The sequence below is a fragment of the Micropterus salmoides genome, unplaced genomic scaffold, assembly GCF_014851395.1.
Source record: "Micropterus salmoides isolate LMB-PRFRI ecotype aquatic unplaced genomic scaffold, ASM1485139v1 Ms_hic_scaffold_3, whole genome shotgun sequence".
NCBI lineage: Eukaryota > Metazoa > Chordata > Actinopteri > Centrarchiformes > Centrarchidae > Micropterus > Micropterus salmoides.
The window spans coordinates 23,110,770-23,133,683 of NW_024042261.1; the positions used below are offsets into that span (position 1 = coordinate 23,110,770).

The 22,914-nt window shown below is 41.6% G+C and overlaps 1 protein-coding gene and 1 long non-coding RNA gene across 2 annotated transcripts; both read left to right on the forward strand.

Moving 5' to 3' along the window:
- Positions 1-8,537: 8,537 nt before the first annotated feature.
- On the forward strand, positions 8,538-9,393 carry LOC119883559. Its single transcript, XR_005440680.1, has 3 exons — positions 8,538-8,694; positions 9,014-9,117; positions 9,221-9,393. It is a non-coding gene; the product is annotated as an uncharacterized LOC119883559 (long non-coding RNA).
- Positions 9,394-15,995: 6,602 nt separating this feature from the next.
- On the forward strand, positions 15,996-20,625 carry LOC119883267 (neurogenic locus notch homolog protein 3-like). Its single transcript, XM_038693833.1, has 11 exons — positions 15,996-16,275; positions 16,407-16,553; positions 16,844-17,008; positions 17,137-17,288; positions 17,495-17,663; positions 17,877-17,985; positions 18,420-18,556; positions 18,731-18,856; positions 19,461-19,640; positions 20,277-20,501; positions 20,603-20,625. Exons 1-11 carry the CDS (start codon positions 15,996-15,998, stop codon positions 20,623-20,625), a joined length of 1,713 nt encoding a protein of 570 aa, XP_038549761.1.
- Positions 20,626-22,914: the final 2,289 nt, after the last annotated feature.

Below are 22,914 nucleotides of genomic sequence, written 5' to 3' on the forward strand. Positions count from 1 at the left end.
TCTTTCTCATTTATCACTTTGTACATCCCATATGACAAATCCCAATCATCTCTGTCCTCATCATCTCTCTGCTCCTAGTTACCTCTGTATCCACGGTTCTCTTTCTGCCCAGCCAGAGGAGGGCCCAACAGGAGGTCGCTGCTCTGCAGGGTTCTATTGCCCCCAGGGTACCAGCTATATGGTTCCCTGCCCTGCAGGCACCTTCAGCCCCATAGAAGGTGTGGTGTCCGAACAATAATGCTGCGCTGATGTGTTGAGAAGAAATCCGCTTGACGCTGTACTTGATCATAAAATTTTATTACATCAAGGAGTTCAGCATCAATTACAAGCTCTGCAGCAGCTTGGAGAGTGACCCAGCCCGATGGCCACTCTGTCTTTCTGTGTATCAAACATAGCTTATATAGGATATGTTTAGGTATCTGTTAGGTACCATAGAAGGGTTTGAGTCTGCAAAATAAAGCTCCAACCCATAGAAGGGTACAGTGCTATTCTGAGGTAACAAATTCTATAGAAGGGTTCAGTCCCTACATAACCACCAATCACTGCTCTCCCCTTAGGAGATCACTGACCCTCTGTCCTGCTGCTTCAGTGCTATTTTGATCTGTTATGAGTCAAATGCACATATATTGTACACTACAAAGGTAACATATAACACTGAATAATTACACAGATACACTGTTGGTGACATTTGAACATAATGAGCTGACTTATCTTACAGTTATTGATGGTGTTAAGTGTGGTTTTATTGTGATCAGTGAAAGAAATCCCGCCCTCCTTCATCAGAAAACTATTACTTAAAACAAGTGAAGTGGAATTTTTTCACTTGACCCTAATTCATGCCATGATTGATCATTTAGATCAAACACATGCGTTGCATTTTTGGTGTTCTAGGGGCAGTTTCTGTGGAAGTATGTCAGTCCTGTTTGGCTGGCCATTACTGCACCGAGGTTGGCCTCTCCTCCCCATCTGGGCCCTGCAACCCAGGCTTCTACTGCACAGAGGGATCCAGAACTGCCACACCTTGGGGTAATACCACAGGTAACAAGTTCATTCTTCTTCGCCAACTCAATTCTTAAATCAAAGTCCGCTCAAAATTTCATCTGTGCTGTCTCACCATCAAATTCTAAAACAACTGGAGCGCAAAGGAGAGGGCTGGACTGTAGCTATTGACACTAGTGGTCATTTGTGGAGTACCGCAGCTGTTGAAATGTTTGGATGTGCCAGGTGGCAGGATTCAGGAAAGTCTGACTTGCCTTTCCTAGGTATATAGCGTGAATATACAGTACCTTAATCATGTTAACTAGGCAAACTGATGAAATGATCATCATTGGCTGTAGACATCCAAAATAACATCAAATAGCACTAAAGCACTGCAGAACAGAGGGTATACTTTTCCGTCAGACCTACGCTCTGAGGTCTCAGTCGAAGCATTCAAAAATCAGCTGAAGACTTTTTTATTTAAACAGGCCTTTTTCACTCTGTAAACTTTTTACTGTGAATATTCATGTTCTCTTTAAAATACAAAATGCCTTAATTTTGATTATTTTTGCGTCTGTTAATATACACAAATACATTGATTATATTGATTGATGCCTTTATAATGTTTGATGCTTATGTATGATTGTCTGATTGCTCCACTATTTTATTGTTGTTTTTGTTATTATTATAATTTTTATCATTGTAAAGCACTTTGTGACTTGCTCTGTGAAAGGTGCTATATTGAATACATTTTTCTTACCGACTTACTTACATATATCACCATTAGTTTTCAGTTTTTCTGTGTAAAATGGCTGCAACACAACAGAGTGCAATGAGGCAATCTCACCGTGACTCCCTCGGCATACCTTCACCACTTGCATATATGGATTGTGTAAATTAGCAAAATCTGGACATAAAGCTGCAAGGAATGAGCCAACAGGTGTGTGTTTGATATGATCAACAGTATATAATGTTTAAATGGATAAAGCTCCTATTGGGAATAATATAATTCTATTAAACTCGCTGCATTTTCTTTTGTTTTTAAACTCATCAAACAATATGTGCTCTCTAAACTCCACCTTCCACCTTTGTTGTTGTTGCCGGGATTCACCGTTAGCAGGCTATGCATCAATTTTCAGGCCTTTTGCGTTGATTATTTATGGCTGAATGTGGACGTGTAGAGGGCAGGATATGAGGCTGATCCACCTGCGGATATTTCAAGGTAGAGTGGGATTTATAAAGGGAAGCGTACCTGAAGGTGTGCATACGCGCGGTTTAATAAATTTGATCAAATAATAAATTTTGTTTTTTGTGCTTATGTACACCTTTGATTCTATGTACTATGTATGCGTGATTTACTGTTATAAATGAGGCCACTGGTTATTTTAGAAATTGTATTGGTAATTTATAAAAAAAAACAGGGTAATCTGACATGAGCCTGAAAAATATTTAGCTGTGCAACATTTTTTCTCAATACTCTTCTATTTCTGTTTAACATTTCTGTGGCCTATGACTCCACAGTGCTGGAGAGGTCTCCACAGAACATTTACCACTTCCCATTGCTTTGTCTTAGTAGTATGGCAGAATATGGTTCTGGCCTTTTAGTTCACTGGCTAACCTAATGAATAATGACATCCAATAAAGGTCTATTGTCTCAGTTACAGGAGATGCTACATCTCCATCCCCACTTCTTGGCGAATCAACTCTGGGTCAGTTCTATGGTGATGTGTGTCCCGCAGGCCACTATTGTCCTAAAGGGAGTGCAAAGCCAAGCCCATGTCCTCCAGGTAGAAAACCAACATATCAACAAAAAGCTTTGAAAAAGTGGAAAATATTTCTGTTACATGCATAAACATGTTGCTAAACACAAGTATATAGGTCCATTTTCATTTCCCCGAATGAGCTATGTTTATGACCTCTTGCTTCTTACTGTATTACTCTGCCTGTAAAGGTAGTGTGGAGTACCATAAAGCACCTAGAGGACCAATATGATGGCTGAATAGTTGTAAAACTTAAAGGGAGTCCAATAAAAGTGTCACAATGATCAGCTAGTTGCTTAACCAAATGACTAAATGGACAATAATTTGTCTCCACAATTTAGGTACTTTCTTGGGGAGATATGCGGCTGGGTCCGAGGCTGACTGTGAAGCTTGTTACCCGGGTTCTTACTGCCCCTCGTGGGCTCAGACCTCTGTGGACCTCCTCTGTCCCCCGGGGTGGTTCTGTCCACTGGGATCAGCATCTGGACATCAGCCAGGTACATTAAAAACATCTGCATATGAACATAATGTCTGATATACAGTAAGTTTGTTTCCTAAATAGTGAGGCTGTGCAGTGAGTAAACCTCACTCCCGACACGTTAAGAGACGCACTGGTGACTGACGCCAGAGCCCATGGGTTTTAGCCTCCTCATCAGCGTGTCCGCTTTCCGTACCCGAGGTTGCCAGTTCAAGTCAGGACCGTGCAATATGTTCTCGAGAGCAGCCGGTTACACTCACATAATACATTTGGTTTAGAAGTCTTTCTTTACTCACAGTAAAAGGTCCTACTGTGGTGCAACTTCACACTACACATGAATGATATTACACATTTTCACTGAAAGGTGATGCACAAAATACTATTAGCAATGTCAACATGGTATGTATGGTATTTGTCAATGTGTCCTGTGTGTTGAAGAAATATTGTGAGCCAGGTCCAGTGAAGAAGAAGTTTCGGTGAAGATACAGTGCCTGCATGTGAACACATCACATGCCAACACCAAATTTGAAGGATAACATCCCTTTTATGCTTTTCTCTTCCCCCTAGTGCCTGTGGGTTTCTCTATTAGGTCATCTTTCACCTAGAACAACTAATCTATCTGATGTTTTAGTTTTTGTTTCTGATAATCCAATTGGGCTTTTAATCGTTTATTTAACCTTAGAAGTAGGAGAATTTTCTCAACCCATGATGGATGGTTTATTTGGAACACTATTTTCATCTACTAACTTCATCGAATACTTTATTTGCTAGCAGTAGTTCGAGAAGACGTTTTGCTAATTTGAGCATGGAGTGGCCCACAACCTATAAAGAACCTCCAGCTCGTTGTTGTCAGAGTGAGGGCACCTGCTGTAGAGCCTGCTTTCTATTCTCTTTGCCTCCCACAGGATTTTTGTACAGGATGAATATTACTCACCCTCTTCTCCATTGTTTCCATAGTACCCCATTAGGCATGGTGAAATACAGCAGCCATGCTTTCTTTCATACATAATTGCCACATAAATATATTTTTAAAGATCACATTAGGACTGTATTGTATATACACATTACTCTTGTTTTCAGTGAAAACAAGGAGGCACCAGATTACAGTTTGAACTTAATCTGACTGTGTCACAGGATGTCAGTGCCCACCTGGCCATGGATGCCCAAATGGTAGCGCAGAGCCAGCCATCTGTAACCCTGGCACTTTTCAATCTTCATCTGGACAGTCCACGTGTAACACCTGCCCACCAGGTAATTAAAACAAACACCTGTGCACTCACATTCATACTATAAACTGTACAGAAAGACAAAAAGGGTGACCTTCTTATAAAACGAGATAAACCACCCTGTCCAGGTTTCTACTGTATGGAGGGTTCATCTCTGCCATCTCCGTGTCCGATGGGCAGTGTCAGTCCATCATCTGGCAGGACATCCCTGACTGACTGCTCCCCCTGCCCCTCTGGCTATTTCTGTAACAGAAGTGCTCTGACAGAGCCTTCTGGACCCTGCAGCCCAGGTCTGACAGTCCAGCATCACCATGGGAAATGATGTCAGAGAACTGAGCTATAAGAATGTCTTTTCCTCTACTGCATTAAGCCTCAGTTTGTCCTGAATATTTATCCTACATTGTAAATGTTACAGTGTTTTCAGTGAGATGTCTAACCTTATATCTACCATAGGGTATTTCTGTTCCCTGGGGTCCACTGAGCCTTCTCCTGTCTCCCATCCTTTTGGAGATGTGTGCCCCATGGGATACTTCTGTCCTCAGGGTAGTGGGTCACCCAACCCCTGTCCTGTTGGCAGCTTCCTCCCAGAGACTGGAGCTTCCTCCCCCTCTGACTGCCACCCTTGTCCCCCAGGGAAATACTGCTTCAGTCCTGGAGGCTCACAGCCTACAGGTGGGGGATTTCATCTGTACAGGTTCAGAGGTTACACATCACGTTAGCCTAGTTCCAGTCCCATCAATTGCTGCCCATATCAACCACTGTTTCCAGGATGCAAATATGAGTAATGAAGTGAAACTAAATGGCAATTCAGGTCTAATTATTAGGCCAAAATTACATATGATGAGACAGATAATCATTCCTTGCTTGCAACACTTTTCTAATACCTCTCTCGGATAGGTCTGTGTTTTGCAGGTTTCTTCTGTTCTGGAGGTGCTGATAGCCCCACACCCCGAGCCATCTCATCTTTGTTCAGCGGTCTTTGTGAAATACTAGAGGTTTATGCTGCAATGACAGGTGCCGCCCCTGGATGCATAATATGTGCTGCTTCAATAGCTCCAGTACTTCTGGTAAATTATGGGTTTCTTCAGTTTGTAATAAAACAATAATACTTCCCTTGAAAGGGCAGTACATCAATTTCGTCAAACTATTCAACCAGAGTTGAAAGTCTTACGTGTTGTGATAAATGTCCCACAGAGCAGCAGCTCTTCACTTTGACCTTCCTCTTAAGTATTTTACAATTAATCATTGCCTTGTAGTGTTATATTGTAAAAAGATGTTCCCTTGGCAGTTGAACCTGTTAAATCAGCATGTAGAAAGGGAAGAGTGGCTCCTCTTTGGGTTCCTGTCTGCCAGACAAAGATATTAACTTAGACATCTTTCATGCTTTATGTGCCATGTTCTGTTATAGGGAGAGACGCTAGCTGGATCGAAGAGGTAACGGCGCCACGGGCTGATTCAGACCATGCTGTGATTCACCCACTGCCATGTCTCAAGAGTCCACATTATGCATGTTCCACCTACAGAGGAGATATATGCCCTAGGGGTGGGTAAATCCTGACAGTGAACTTGTGCACTCGATGTAATATTTTGCTCATTCCCTCAGTCTTTTTTTGCTCATGAAATGGTAGTCCCATTCAACACAATTTAATCTGATCTGTCTAGTGTGTAGCATATTATATTATATTATATTATACTACCACTTCATGGTGGTACCACAAGGTGGTTTGAAGAATGAATGTTTTTTCACACAAAACTGCATGATTAGTTTTGTTAAAAAGTCAAGAATTACAGAAAAGGTTTTGTCAATGACACCCCATGATGAAATGATTGTCCTGATGCTGTAACAAGATAAATGCTGGTAGATATGCAAATAGAATTCCACCTGCAGATTACTCTTTGATGAAAATTTCAATATTTGAAGTCCTGAAAGCCTAAATGCTGGAGTTGCACTTCATTCTTCAGAAGCTGGAGATGGCTGGATGGTGAAGTGATGTCAGAGCAAGGAACAGATTTAAATTCTTGCAGCAAAGTAATTACTGCCCCCTGGAACATAAAATAATCTGAGGGTTATCTGTAAATAGAATAAGCAGGAAATAGGCATGTGGGAATAAAAAGTTCAGACTGTGAAAATCTCTAGAAAGGAGTGTGTGCATATGAACAGTAATCCTCCTGATTGGACTTTTGGTTTTGCTAAGGTTGATTTATTTCCGTGATACTTTTTGTGTCTGTTTTCCAGGTTTCTATTGCCCCTTGGGCTCAGCCTATCCCCAGCCCTGTGAGGCTGGCTCATACTGTAACCAGACTGGTCTAGATGCCCCGGCAGGGCTCTGTGCTGCAGAATATTACTGCCCCAAAGGCTCTTTGAACCCTCATACCACCCTTTGTCCCACCGGACACTACTGTCCCCGTGGAACTCCTCTTCCTATGGCCTGCCCTCTTGGAACCATAAAAAGTGAGATTTTTTGTAATATAGCTGTAATTGTTAGATTCATCTAATAATCTAATTTATTGTTTGAATTTTGTGAACAATTTAATTATCAAAAGAAAACTGCAACGTGTTTTCTCTACGTTTGAAAACAGAGACAATTCAGGACAAGTCAGTAATCGACCCCCCTTTTTCAGTCATGAATTAAAGATGAATGAGTTATCAGACACAATACTAAACTGCGAAACATCTAATCCTCTTTGTTGCACACATTGTCAGTTTTTCATGCTAATGTCCTTACATGAACTGGTGTCTATCTTTGCAATTCAGTGATGCAGAGAAATTTGAAAACTTCCAGTGAAGGTTTTTTTCTTTCCCCTGGGCGCCTATGAATAATTTCAGTCACAAAGTGATTTAATCGTAATAGTATTCTTGTCTCGCGGCGGACAAGTAGAATCCTATTAAAATGTGTTGTATCTCCTTTGTGTGGTTATGAATTAGAAACTGATGAGGGAATAGGTATGCACTTTGTATCACATTAACATTGTTATCTATTTTAATGCTTTCATTACATCAACTTACAAAGTGATTTGGTGATTTTTGCAAGTCAACAAACACTGTGTACACATGGTTGCATAGTTAAAACACCAAACAATTCAATACTTTAAATACTTTAAATATTTAATTTCCATTTGATATGTATACTGTCTGCTATCTGTCAGGTTCTCTTGGTGGGGCTACAGTCGAGGCTTGTCAGCTGTGTCCTGCAGGTCACTACTGCCACCAGAGAGGAATAGCTGAGCCAAGTGGCCAGTGTGCAGAAGGCTACTACTGTCCTGAGGGACAGAGCTCTGAGAGACCACAACAACATGTCTGCTCAGCGGGACATTGTTGTGAGAAGGTCATCCATCTAGTATTAGCCTTCAAGCTATTGTCAGTCATCGTTGCTGAATAGTGTGTGATGTCTCTGTGTGTGCATTACTGCATACTATAAGTCAACTGATGTTTTTCTCGACTGTCTAAGTCCTCTTCCTGTGCTGTGTCTCTACTGTTATTGTTGCAGCATGATTAAACCTGATGGTGCATGTTATTCCCCTGAAATAAAGTCTAATAAAATCTATTTAATGGTTGCTCCAGGGCAGTGTCAGACAGACAGCTTGCCTTCCAGGCAGTTACCAGCTAAAACAAGGCCAGGGCAGCTGCGAGACATGCCCTGCTGGTACCTATTGTCAAGATGAAGGTAAAGCTGATGGATTGACAAATTGTTGGGTGACAAAGCCTTTAGCAGCTAGGGGTTCATAAATCTATTTATACTGTATCTGTACATCAGGAATGACCCTTCCAATTCCATGTGAGAGAGGACATTATTGTCCCAGTGGATCAGCAAATCAACATCCCTGTCCAGCAGGAACCTACGGAAACATCTCAGGGCTGGTTGCGGAATGGCAGTGCTCACTGTGTGACCCTGGGATGTACTGTAAAGGAACAGGTACAATGCACCCACTCCTCTGACCCTATCAGTTACTTTTGTGTATTTCTCACAAATATATCTATCTTGCAGAGAGCTGCAGCATAAATTTAGTGGTGTATTTATAATCAATTGTAGGGAAATGGCTACCCTGTTAGGGTGATTAAAAACTTGCTTGGATGCTATTTGTTTAAAGGGAGGACTTCCCCCAGTGGGCCATGTGCTGCAGGGTTTGTTTGTATTGGGGGGGCCTCTGCACCTTCACCACTTGACAGTCTGACTGGATTCCCATGCCCTCCTGGCTTCTTCTGCTCTGTGGGGACATCTGTACCAAAACCATGCCCAAAAGGAACATTCAGGTTCATATTTCTGTATTAATCTTTCAATTACATCTTCCTCATATCTTTAATTACCACAGACAAATTTTTATAAGACAATAAAGTAAGATGATTTGAATTCTAAAACTACACTGATCTTACAGTATTACAGTATGTGGTGACTAAACATTGTACTTATGTAATGAAATCTGCAGACATTGAAGCAGGTAATGCTTACTAAAATATAACAGAGTGATAAAACAGGAGATGTAATCTGAAGTGTTATCCTTTAATAATTACATTCTATCACTTGACTACTACTGCGGTTTATAGTTATTCAAATGTTCACATCTTTTGACAGTGAGCAGAGCGGGCTTATGGATGAGTCTCAGTGTCGCAACTGCAGTCCTGGCTTCTACTGTTCAGAGACCGGCCTCTCTGGAGTCTCTGGACCCTGCTTGCCAGGTCTGAAATAAGACAGGGAATTTAGTTATGTTGCATGATACATAATCCTAGTTAATATAAAAGTGAAGCTTAAACAAACACTTATTGAAGTGATTCTCTCCAGGTTTCTACTGTTTAGAGGGATCCCAGATTGCTACTCCAATGTCAAGTGTATCTGGAGGTATTTGTCCAGCAGGTCACTACTGTGCAGAGGGCAGCAGTGTACCCTCACCCTGCCCAGCTGGCTCATACCGAAATGCAACTGGAGGAAAAGGCAAAGATGACTGCAAACCATGCCCTCTTGGTAAACAGCCAAACTGACTTTTATTTTAGCTGTACAATTTCCCTCACCCTCTTTGAAGATGTCTTCACTGTTTAAATGTCCTTGCCAGGCTGGTTCCAGGATTTATCAGGCCAAAGAGAGTGCAATGCTTGTCCTCCTGGGTTCTACTGCCAGTCCCTAAGTCCCAGCCCCATCAGCCCTCTGCCCTGCCCAGCTGGCTACGTCTGTCCTAGGGAGAGTCCAAACAGTCAGCCTCTCCCCTGCCCCAAAGGCACCTACAGCCCCAACCAGGGTCTCACCACCACAGGTAAAAACCCAGAGAAAAGAGATCAGGTGCACTTGTCTGGCTTTTTGTGAAAATGTATAAAATAGTAAATAATTTAAAGACTGATTAGGAGAGTAAATTATTTATAATTTCAAGACTTGTGAAACAAAGCATATTTTCTTTAAATTATCTTCCTCAGTTTAGTTTGCTTTAAGACATTGACAGAGTCTAAGAGACACAATTGAGCTCACCTGGCAAGTAGCTTGTTTTGCTACTTTGGACTGAGGTCAAAGCTGTCAATCTGTGTTTGCAGGTGAGTGCCTAATGTGTCCAGCGGGTCAGTTTTGTGGATCTGAAGGTTTGGTTGAGACTTCAGGACCTTGTGCTGCCGGATTTCTTTGCCTGATGGGTGCCACAGTGCCAAACCCAACTGACAACAGAACTGGATCTCTCTGCCCACCTGGGATTTTCTGCCAACAGGGATTAAGTGCAGGTAGATAGAATAAGTGTGTATGTTTAGGTTTCTCAGTAATTTCTTTATGCAATTTTGGCTGATTTGATACATTGCAAAGATTAAATCCTTCATTTGAACTTGTGGTTTTCCCTTTTGTGCTAGGTGATTGCTGGGCAGGGTTTTTTTGTGGCTGGGGCTCTAGCAGAGCAGACACAGCTCTGTGCCCAGCTGGTTTCTTCTGTCCTAGTGGAACACCAGTCCCCATGCCTTGTCCTGCAGGAACATTTAGCTCTGAAACAGGCAACATACATCAAGACAACTGCACCACCTGTACCCGTGGATACTACTGTCCAGGTGGGAAACATGGCCTTTTCTAGAGTTATCTTAAGCAAGAAGAGCAAGAGCATTTTACTACATTCAACAATCATACATTTACCTTACATTTATTAATTTAGCTGATGCTTTTATCCAAAGCGACTTACAATTGCTATATACGACAGAGGTCGCACGCCACTGGAGCAAATAGGGGTTAAGTGTCTTGCTCAGGCACACATTGGTGTCTCACAGTGGATTCAAACCCGGGTCTCTCACACCAAAGGTATGAGCCTTATCCGCTACTCCATCACCACCACTACAGAGAGAAATCTGTGGGGGGTATAGATAGATTTATTTTCCAGCAGTAGTCACAATAGATTAGCATGCAGGACAGCCACAGGACATGTTTTTTTAAGTTATTTTAATAAGGTACACAGCTATCATCACAGACATGTTGAAAGGACACTAATCACTGGCTAGCTAGCCAAATATTTACAAGCCCATATGTTCACTTTTTAATGAAAGCAAGAAATTCACACCGATTCTCTGGGATTTTCCAAAGTCATTCTAATATTTGTAGTAAATACTCAGAAGGAATTGAATAGAAAGTATGTGTATTTTTGGCTAAATGGAAGTTATCATTATATTGATGATACATATGTATGTTACCAGTGAAATATTCATTGTTGAACTGATAAATGAAGGATTATCACAGATGTGTTGGCAAAACAGGTACACATGTACTTGATTACAATGTAAAGAAGGATTGTTTTAAATTATAGCTACACAATATGCTGCTTTTGTTTTCTTCTGGCATTTTTAGATGCAAAGCCTCTCTTTGAGCTATAGGTGAAGCTCACTCGCTCACATATCATCATTAGCTAGGCGCACTCCAATATGGTCCAATCTCCCCTTCTGTGCCTGAGTTATGGTGTTGTATAATAGCCCAAAAAATTTTCAGGATATTATGATGTCACAGTAAAGTTGAAGTGATGACATGGTTTGAATGTTTGTCATAACTGCTTCATTAATTCTTGATATGGCCAAAAACATGTTTGTTAAGGCCATCAGCTAATAGAGGTTACACCTTTCTTTGTCTCTGCTAATCCTGTCGGAGTGTCCATTTTTAAAATTTATGCAGCTGAATATTTTCAAAGTCAAAAACTTTAGACATTCCAATGTTGTGGAAATGATGTTCATTTAATTGGTGTCATCAGATGTCATCTGTGTTTATTTATTCTTCTTGGTGTGGCTCAGTTGAAGGTACTATACAGCCTGCACTGTGTGCTGTTGGATACTACTGTCCTCCAGGACTGACCATAGGACTGGAGTTCCCTTGCCCACCTGGGACTGTGCAGAGCCAGCTTGGAGCCTTCAGTCCTGATGCCTGCCTGCCCTGCCCTGCTGGTATGGAAAGATTTGTGTTTTATTCTACATAATAGGAAATTCTTTTGAGCTATGTAATGCTTATTGATGAAGAATGTATTACTGCTATACTTAGCAGCCGATGGTGTTTCTTTCTAATTAGAAGTGTAAGTAAGTATAATTTTAATGTGTAACCCTGTGTTACAGTAACTGCATTATCATGAAATACTCTGTGGTGTATTTAAAACTGTTTTAATTGTCAGTATTGGCATTCTTGGGATTATTTATCTCTAACTGATTACTAAGTCTGGCTGGTTAGACATTCATTAAATTAAATTTGGTTAATTAAGCAATTTTTAAATTAAGTGAACTCTCCTGAATAAAATGTGCTAATTTCAGCGTCAATATATCAAATTAGGTTTTCCAAATGCAGTCAAATACAGTCATTATAAACGGGAATGTTGCTCATTGAACATCATCCATAATTAAGTACTTTTCAGGACACACCCTTAGAGCTGTGCTCTTCCTGAGAACAGAATTTACAAAACCAATAATTGTAAAAACCTTCATTTGAAATTTGATGTGACCTTAACTGACATATCTTCAGAAAACTCAGGATGTCTTAAGCAGCAAGATTTCTTGAAGCACAGCTGGGAGACAAAGGCATCAGCAGTACATACTGAAAAAACAGTGTAGTACCAAAACAAATCTGAAGGATACTTACTATCGGGGAATATTTATCCTTCCTAAACATACAGAGATTCATTGTGTGTCCAAATAAGGTTATTCACCCATCTATGCATGTATGAAGATTCTATTGGGAATTGGTTCAAAACAAGGATGCTGTGCTTACTTAAGTTAACCTAATTCACGTTGTGTCATTTAAGTCACATACAACACCTTCTAAAGAGTGCCAGCCAGTCTGTTTGAATCAAATCAAATCAAATGAACTAATCTTGACCTTGGCTTACCTAGGAGATGGACCACTTTGTTTGATTTATTTGTTCTGGAGAGTCACAGGCTGTCACCTTTGGCTTACCTGAAACCTGTGTAATATTACCCTTAAAGAAGGACAATTACTTCATAATAATTTAACCCTAATTGAATTTAAAAAACAGATTAAATTCAGTGTGTTACATTTATTTTATGATTATTTATTCTGTTGGTGTTTCCTGCAGGAATGTTCTGCTCTCAACCTGGTCTGTCCCAGCCAACAGGACTTTGTGAAGCAGGATACTATTGTCCTGCTGGATCAACCAGCCCTAACTCTACTGAATATCAGGTGATCTTGTTCTCTGTCGCCACTGTCGCACTTTCTGCTGGTGCACAAGAAATAGTAAAGTCTAACTGTGTGTTTACCATGAACTTCACTGAATAAATTTCTGTTCCCCATTTTGGTCACTCCACAAGCTTTCCCTGCATTAGTGCATTTGGGATCAAATGTACAAATCTCATTAATGTTAACTTGTTTTTATTTTTTCTCCCTTTTCTCAGAGCAATACTACCAGAAGCTATCTTTGTCCTTCTGGCCACTACTGCCCCTCTGGCACTGGCTATCCACTCCCCTGCCCTAAAGGCTCTCTTTCTATTTCCCGGGGACTAAAGGGAGATGACGAATGCCCACCCTGCCCCTCTGGAATAGTTTGTGACAGGCCTGCAATAGCAGAGCTCTCAGATGCTCTCCCATGTAATGCTGGGTAAATGTTTCTGCTCTTCTGCTTTTTCGGTGTCAAATCTCCACCCTCTGAGTGTGGACGCACACACCATTTTTTTTTTTTGACAATAATAGGTATTATTTATGTTGCTCACTTGACTGTTCTCATCTTACCTGAATTTTTTTCTATTATTTTCTCCCTCTTTCAGTCTCCTAATGTCTAATGCAAGGTGTTTGCACCTTGTTCCTTGAAAGTAGTTATGGATTTATGCATAGGATTTTGACATGGATTCAAGGGACCCGTCCAAGATGCCGGCAAGATATCTTGTGTTCAAAAATGAATTGCAAGCCAGTATACACGTACACTACAAAAATCAGACTGATAATTGAGGACAGCAGATGTCTTTTACATAAGAGTCTGTTGAGTCTCAGCAGGAGAGGGAGCAGATGTCTTCAGAACGACAAGATCCACACTTAAAACACTTAACTGTTGCATTTGGTTGCATTATGCTCTTGCAATACCTACTCAGATAAAATCCACTTCACAGCACCTGTAGCACTTTAGTGTGTCTTATTCTAATAACTTGATTTAACAAGTCTCATTGAGATTAAAACGCTTTTACTAGAGCATCCTGGCCAAGACAGGCAGCGGCACTGTCAGGGTTCGGTGAATGCAAAGCAGAAAAGAGCCCAAATGCACGACACTAGAGAGCAGACACACAGTTCAGGGGATTTTAATTCAAGGCAACAGACAAAACTCACAGGCAGTAGAAAATAGCAACATCCAAAAAGCAGAACAGGTAATGCAGCAACTTGCAGAACACACATCATACAACACTGACCAGACAAAGACTGAGGGAAACAAGCAAGCATATATACACGGTGTTAACGAGCTGGGAGGGGATACACAGGTGAGAGACATGAGACTAACGAGACAGAGGCAGGCAGAGAGACAGCAGGGGAAAACAGGGAGACTAGTAGGCAGGGAGATTATTGAGGGGGAACAGACATAACACAAGTTACTGAACACTAAACATAGGCCATGTCAAAATAAGAAGTAACAGAACAGAATAATATAACAAACTCATTCAGACACAAGCAGACAGATCACAAATAAACTACAACCAACAGGGAAAACAGACTGAAGCTAGGAGTAAACACAAAGACATTAACTCAAGTCACAGAACTAAAATGCAAGACTGAAAAGATCAGAGACAGCACAGATGCTAAGTGAGCAAAACTGAGCATGCAAATGAACCATGGAATAAACAAGGCTAAATAGAGAACACAAGACAAGGAACAAAACCCCAACAGAGAAAACATGGACCAACTGTTAAACAGAACAGGGTAGGGAACAGAGATAGGACCAACCAGGAAACAGGACAACACTAAACATGGATCAGATCAGAAATAAGGAAAATACCAAAACACCGCTAAACACCAACTGACAGATCATAACCAGATAAACAATAACATCAGGTAGAGGAAGCACACTAGGTAGCAAGCGAACTATAAACTAAGTCTAAACGTAAGGCGTTAGCAACAAAACAAACAGGGGACGAACAAATAACACAGAGTGGCTAAAGGAGACAAGATAACAGAACAACACAGACAAACTCAGACAACAGACTATATAACAATAGATACTGAACTGACCAAACAACCAAAACTCCCAGAAAGTTGAACATAGCAGACAGGCACACAGTGTGACAGGCACAATTAACAGGGTTGCAGACATATAACAATTTGCAATGAAAATAAATTACAGGATCATAAAATATAAAAAATATTTAAAAAATCATTCGTTCATCAATATTCTTCATAAGTCATCATCATCAGGGGTCAAACAGGGGCAATATAAATCAGTCAGAACATCTACAGCCAGATGTGCCTGCCTCTGAGTCATTTAGAATTACTTTAAATGCATACAGTGAGACCAGCTCCCAAAGATTCAAGTAATTGTGCAACTGATTCCGAGCAGAAGGAGCAGCATACTTAAACGCCCATTTCAAGTCAGTACGTATTTTAGGGATAGATAGTAGGAATAGTTTTTGGGAGTGAAGACAATATCTTCCGAAACTTTTCTGAAGGAAGTGGAGCCATAGGTAAGATGGAAGCAAACCAAGAATAGCCTTATTAATAAAAATATGCCAATGGTTAAGCATTCTTGGGATTATTTATCACTAAATGATAACTAAGTCTAGCTGGTTAGGCTTTCATTAAATTAAATGTGATTAATTAAGCAATTTTGAAATGTAGTGAACTCTTAAATGCACTAATTTCAGTGTCAATATATCAAATCAGGTTGTCAAAATGCAGTCAAATACAGTCACAATAAATGGAAATGTTGCTCACTGAAAACCTTCATAACTAAATACTTTGTGGGGCACATCCTAGGAGCTGTGCTCTTCCCGACAACTTAATTGACCATTGCAAAATCAACAACCTTTATTTGAAATTTGAAAAAGTGACCTATTCTGACCTATTTTCAAGACTTTCACTTGTTTTATAAAATTGAAACCAAAAAAGGGAAACAATAATACCTCACTGTTCAACCCCTACAATGGCAGCTTGTGGCAATATTTGTGATATGAGGCTTGTTCTCCCTGTTTATGCCAACAGGTATGTGTGCTTGGGTGGCAGTTCCAGTTCCACCCTGTCTGATGGTTCCCATGGCTACCTCTGTCCCGCTGGCCATAGCTGTCCTGTTGGCTCTGCAAGTGAGGTGCCCTGTGAGCCTGGCACTTACAGTCCTGCGCCTGGAGCAGCCCACTGCATAATTTGCCCCAAAGGGACCATGTGTTCCTCCTCAGCCACTCAAGAGCCGTCTATATGCCCAGCTGGTGAGGATAGTGAAAATAAACTTTGAATCCACGTTTGAGATCTTGCCTTTTTAAATATAGCAGAAATACTGTCCAGTGGTCCAATTTATAATTCTGCATTATTGATAAACCAATAATTGCTCTCTTCCTAGGTCATTTTTGTCCTGCTGGGACTGCCCTGCCTCAGCCCTGTCCTATAGGGACTTTCAGCACCCAGCCGGGAGCCCACTCTCTGTCTGTCTGCACACCTTGTCCCTCTGGAGTATACTGTAGCTCAAATGGAGCCTCATCACCACAAGGTGACCAGACACAAAGATATTTGGTGACATTATGTTAGCCTTTTAGCAAAATGTACACAACCTAATACTACTTAAACCATTTATTAACAGATAACCATATTGGATGGTGGGGGTGGGGGGGGTGCACTGGAAAAGACAACAGACACATGCTTTTGGTGTAAGACACCCGGGTTTGATTCCCATTGCAACACCACCAATGTGGTCCCCAAGACACTTAACCCCTACAGTCACTTTGGATAAAAATGTCAGCTAAGTGAGAAAATGTGATCGTGTATATGTGTTTTGTCTAGGTTCTTGTTTGCAGGGTTATTTCTGCCAAGGTGGCGCCACGGAGCCAACACCGCAAAGCTCTGACAACTTCCCCCGGAATGGCCCGTGCCCCGTGGGCCACTACTGTCCAGCGGGGTGCCTCTCCCCAATTCCATGCCCTCTTGGCAGCATTCGCAACACCAACGGTACATCTACTATTTACATTCGTCACGAAATGGCTTTTTCTGTTAGATGAATTGAATATCTTGTTCTCTGTTTGTCTTATGTGCATCACTGTATTACGTCACTGTTATCTGTTGTCCTCTTGTCACAGGAGGTGTGTCCATGGAGAGCTGCTCTGCCTGTCCTGCAGGTCACTATTGCGCCACTGAAGGTCTCGCAAACCCCAGTGGCCCCTGTGCTGCTGGTTTCTACTGCCCATTTGACTTCTCTTCAACCACTCCATATGCCTTCCTCTGTCCCAAGGTAAGGGTTATTCAAATACTCATTCATTCACTTTCTCTCTGTGTTCCCTCTCTTCCACTGAATTCCTGTCCCTACCCTCCCCTTTTCCATTATTTGTATTGTTTTCCTGACAATATCTCTCCTAGAGAAGCTTGTGCCATGCTGTTTAGTATTAATGTCCTGCTGAATTGAATTCCACCCCTCAGAGGCGCCTCTTCTTCTTGTAGGGCCACCACTGTCCAGAAGGCTCTGCCCTGGCCCTGCCTTGTCCCACAGGAGAGTACCAGCCAAACCCTGGCTCAGATAACTGCATCCCATGCCGACCTGGATTCTACTGTGAGGAGGCCATAGTGGGAGAGCCATGGCCCTGCCCACCACACTCATTCTGCCCTGCAGGTACTGTAAAGGGACAATTTTGACTACGGTGAATGCCAATTAATGAAATTCATTCTTATAAACCATCAAAAAAAACACAAAATGTCTCAGTTTCATGTTTTAAATAAACACAAAACTGAGAAATGTGTGCAAAGATATAAAACATATTGCAGTAATTACAATAGAATAAATCACACTGTCTGTCTCTGTCCTACTGCATCTTTGGTTTTTCAGGCACCATGGTGCCTCAGCCCTGTCCTAATGGAACATATACTCATTCAAGCCATGGAGGGCTACAAGACGAGAGAGAGTGTTTACCCTGTCCTCCAGGAAAGTTCTGCAGGTACACTGAATGCATCACACCCCTAATGTATGCATGCACAAACTTTCAAATGTGCGCTAATCTCACACTCTTACACATACATCCAATAAACATACACAGGCATGTACACAGACAGACCCACAATTACACTCATGCTCATCTCTGCTTTAATTATACTCATAATTAGCTGAATGCATGAGTATATCATGTTCAAGAGACACGGTCCACTGAACAGCCAAATTAACAGCTTCATATGCATAAATATAATGAATGGAGATATGAATATTGGAGGTGAAGATGTTAGGAATTATGTAATTGTCATTCTATTTATCAAATGAAGCATACATTTGAGTGTTCTCTAAATGTTCTTCTGTGTATGTGTGTATATGTGTTTCTGTGCATATGCAGTCTTGTGGTTTTGTAGATTAATTTAGCGGTTTGTATGTTTTCTTCAGGGCTGGTAGGATCCAGGGTATGTGTGCTGCTGGGTATCTTTGTGTTTCTGGGAGTGCAGATTTCACCCCTCTTGGACCAATGTCTAACTTGACCCAGTGCCAATGGGGCATGCAGTGTGCTGGACTGTGTCCACCAGGTATAATACATCAATTCTTAAAATAAATAAATAAATGCTACCAATAATTGATATTCAGTCCAATATACACATTTTCACACTTTATTCTTTCACCTTTGAGATTTGTTCTGTTCAGCTTGCAGAGTTAACCATTTTGTTGTTTAAATATTTAAAAGAAAGTGTTCTTTATTCCAGGTTTTTACTGTCCTGAGGGCGCAGAGGAGGCTGAATTGTGTCCTGCAAACACTGTCAGAAGCTCCCCAGGAGGTACCAGCCTACAGGACTGTTTACCCTGCCCACCTCAGCATTGGTGTAAACCTGGTATGAGCAGATATTGGTCTTTATGTTTGAGTGGTGTTTTTGGAGATGCTGTAATCCAATTTGCAGGGTAAAAATGTGGGATGAAGTTTAAATTATGAAGAGGCCTTTTTTTTAACTTTTTTTTTTTGAGGAGTGATGAAAAGGAAAATGGATGAGTCTGAGACAATGATTCAGACAATCAAAGTAGGAAGAACTCTGTATAGTTTGGGAGCCCTGACAGTAAAAATATATATTTTTTCTTCCTTGGCCTAGATGAGCAGTTTGCAATCCTCATGTTTGGGAAGCAGCATGCTGCTTGCCTGCTATCCTAGCAGGTAGTTAACTCATTATCTGTCGCATGTATAAACTGTAGATAGTAGATAGAAGTAGATACCAGCAGGATCCTAGAACTGAGGCTACAGCTAAAACCACAGGCTAATAATGACTGAGCCTGGGCTCATTAAGGGTTAACAGTTTAGAAATGTAGCCTGAGGAAAGCGCTTGATTATCCTTTAAAGGAATCTTTTAAGCATTGAAATAAATTCCTCAACTAAGTGTAACAAATGTGATATAAAACACTGTGACCATAAAAATGTCTTCCTAAAATGTTTGGATTTGTTTGCAGGAGACCAAATCCTTCATCCCTGTCCGGTTGGTCATTACTGTGATGGTCTGCCTGGCAGTGACTTCAGTGGAGGGACAGGACCCAGGCCATGTCCTCTGTACACCTATCGAGATTCCCCTGGAGCAGGCAGCAAGGGGGACTGCCTGCCGTGCCCTCCTGGCTCACACTGTAACAGCACAGGTGTGAATCATTGCATGTGTGTTTTTTTGCCCCGTTTCATTCTGCTGTGTCCTGTACCTACTTTTTAATAAAGTGTAAAACACACCTTAATACTCCTCTCTCTGGTGGGTTTGAATTTACATTTGCAAGGACAGTTCAAAGAACATTGCCTTTCTAGGGTGTATTAATTTCAGTATGTATGCACACTATTATACCAGTTCCTGAGTCTGTGCTTGCGATAAGAGTGAAAGAGGTATAATGTGATTGAAGACACTGAATTTAAAACCTAGACACCCAAGGCTACAATAATGATTGTGTGGTGTATTTACAAAGAATTATTGTTTCTTATCTTCCTCAAAAATGCTTAAAATTTAAAAAAATTCAAACCATGTTGTTTCTTTATCTAATGGTTGATTTCCAGCAGATGGTCTCCCCCTCACCTTCTGGTTCTTTGTATGCATAAATGAAGACTTCTTAAATAATGAGCAGCAAAGAACTTCACTTATGTAGGAGTAATTTTGATAAGCTTAATCTTAATTTTTTTTCATTTATAGTCTCACTCAATGTGTGTGGGTGATGATGCAGCAAATGTATTTCTACTTTGGTTATTGTGTGTGAAGTGATGAATAGGTTTTTCAGACAACTGTTATTTTCCAGGGCTTACAGACTACTCCAACAGTCCCTGCCCACCTGGTTTCTGGTGCAGTGGGTCTGGACCCCCCATCTTCTGCCCAGCAGGTACCAAAAGGCCCCTTCCTGGAGCTGCTGCACCCAGCCAGTGTGAACCCTGTGCAGGGGGTACCTTCTGCCCAGATCCTTGGGCTACAGGAAAACCCAATGTGGAGGGAATCCCCTGCAGGGCCTCTTATCAATGTCCTATGGGTAGGTTTATCAACAATTTATTTGCACAGTATATTAGATTCTGTATTAGATGTGATTACTTTGAGTTTTTTATTTTTAATAAATACCTTTCTCCCAAAAAGAGCATAATGATGTTCTGCTGTAATGAGTGTCTATGAAGGTTTTCAGTCATCCAGGTCATAGTTACCCAACAATGGTTGAGGTCAAGGGCGACTGGACTTGGTTGAAGAAACTAGAAGACGTTTCGTCCCTCATCCAAGAGACTTCTTCACTTCTGACTGACTGGTAGTGAAACTCTATTAACCTCCGTGGTTAAATAGTTAGCTAGGATCATCGATACCGCTGGTTAGTGCTCCTGGCTGTGGTAACGACAGTCGTCATAGTCGTTGGAACCACCCTTGGCCAAGTCTGAACGACCATCGTTGGTATCTTCACCTGAGGCCAAAAGGAAATGCTTGTTTAGTTTCATGGTAAGGGAGGAAAGGACAGCATTGTAAGTGGGGGATAAGTGGTGGCGTAGACCCCCTCCTCTCTTCAGCGACGGCTTCTTAACCCGGGTGTAAATGGCTTCCCTGACACCTCTTTCAAACCATCCATCTTCTCTGTCTAAAATGTGCACCTGGTGGTCCTCAAACGAGTGTCCTTTATCCTTCAGATGTAAATAAACTGCTGAGTCTTGACCTGAGGAGTTGGCCCTTCTGTGTTGAGCCATGCGTTTGTGTAGTGGTTGTATAGTTTCCCCAATATATAGGTCTGAGCTTTCCTCACTAAATTGGACCGCATACACTAGAATGCTGGATGTGCGGTCCTTGGGGTGTACCAGTATCTGTCTTAGCGTGTTCTTGGGTTTAAAAAACACAGGGATGTGGTGTTTGTTGAAAATCCTCTTTTGTTTCTCTGAAACTCAAGACACATATGGAATCACAATGTTGTTGTGTTTGACCTCCTTCTCCTCATCCCCTGTAGTGTTGGTCTTCTTTCTGGATTTTGTGGCTGTTCACAAAGGTCCATTTAGGGTATCCACAGGCTGTAAGTGCCCCCTTCAGGTGGTTCTGTTCCTTGTCTGGCTTCTGCACTTGTTGGTATGTGGTTCGCTCTGTGGTGCGGGGTTCTGATGACTCATAGCTTGTGTTCCAGTGGGTGGTGGGAATCAAAAAGTAAGTATTGGTCCGTGTGTGTGTTTCCTGTAAACCCTAATTTGCAGGCTCCTGTCCTCTTCAGTGTGTACAGCACAGTCTAGGAGCGCCAAACTGTTGTTGTGGACATCTTCTTGTGTGAACTTGATGTTACTGTCCACGAAGTTGTTCTGTGAAGTTTTGCACTTCCTGGGTTTTAATATCCACATACCTATACCAGTGGCTCGGTGCCTTTCCTCTGAAGGAGTTGAGGGCTTTTCCCTACACTTCTTCCATTAGGATGTTAGCTACAATGGGTGACACTGGTGAGCCCATGGCACAACCATGCTTTTGTCTGTAGAATCCTCCGTTGTACTGGAAATAGGTGGCGTTTAAACAGAGGTCGAGCAATTTACAGTTCTGGTGGTGGGTCGTGTTACCAACCAAAGGGGCTAAGATATGTGTTTGGCAAGGTTGCAGGTGACCGAGTTGATGCTGCTGATAATAGGCCTGAGTGGGGCTCCTTCTTTGTGTATTTTGGGTAGTCCATATATGCAAGGAATGGCTTCTCCGGGTTACAGACAGTAATATTGTTCCCAGGTGATGGAGTTTTCTTTCTAAAGTTGTTGTAGACATTCTATGGCCTTTTTCTTGTACCCGCTGGTTGGGTCCCGCCTCAGTGTCTCATATGAGTTTGTGGGGTTGTCGTCCTTACTCCTGCAAGACAATTCTCCTTATTTTTGTTTGCGTTGCTGGCTCTTGCCTGTAGGTTTTGGAATTTTTTGGTCTGTCTTTCCTTGCTCTTGTTGTGTTGAGATTGCAGTGCTTTCTTGATGAAATCCATGACCTTTTCCAGTACTGTACTCGGCAGATGTGTTTCCAGTTTTTGGTGTAAGTTGTCCGATTCCTTATTCAGGGCTTCAATGGTGAAATGGATCTGTCTCACTCTCTCATTCAATAACTGGTGTTGTGCTTTCTCTAAGATTATATCAGCTCTGTGTCCTTTCATTGTGGAGCGTAAGTGTAGGCTGTTGGGTATGATTTTGTGTTGTCGGCATCTCAGGTAAAATCTTAGGTGGTTTCTGTAGTCTGCAATTTTCCTGGCTATCCTTCATACTCCCGTACCAATCTAAGAGTGTTCATCCCAAAATGATTAGCAAGATGTCTGTGAAGGTTCTCAGTCATCCAGGTCATAGTTAATAGCTGAGTTTCCCTACCAGTCAGTCAGAACTGAAGAAGTCTCTTGGATGAGGGACAAAAGGTCTTCTAGTTTCTTCAACCATGTCGCCCTTGACCTCAACCTTTGTTGGATGCTGTAA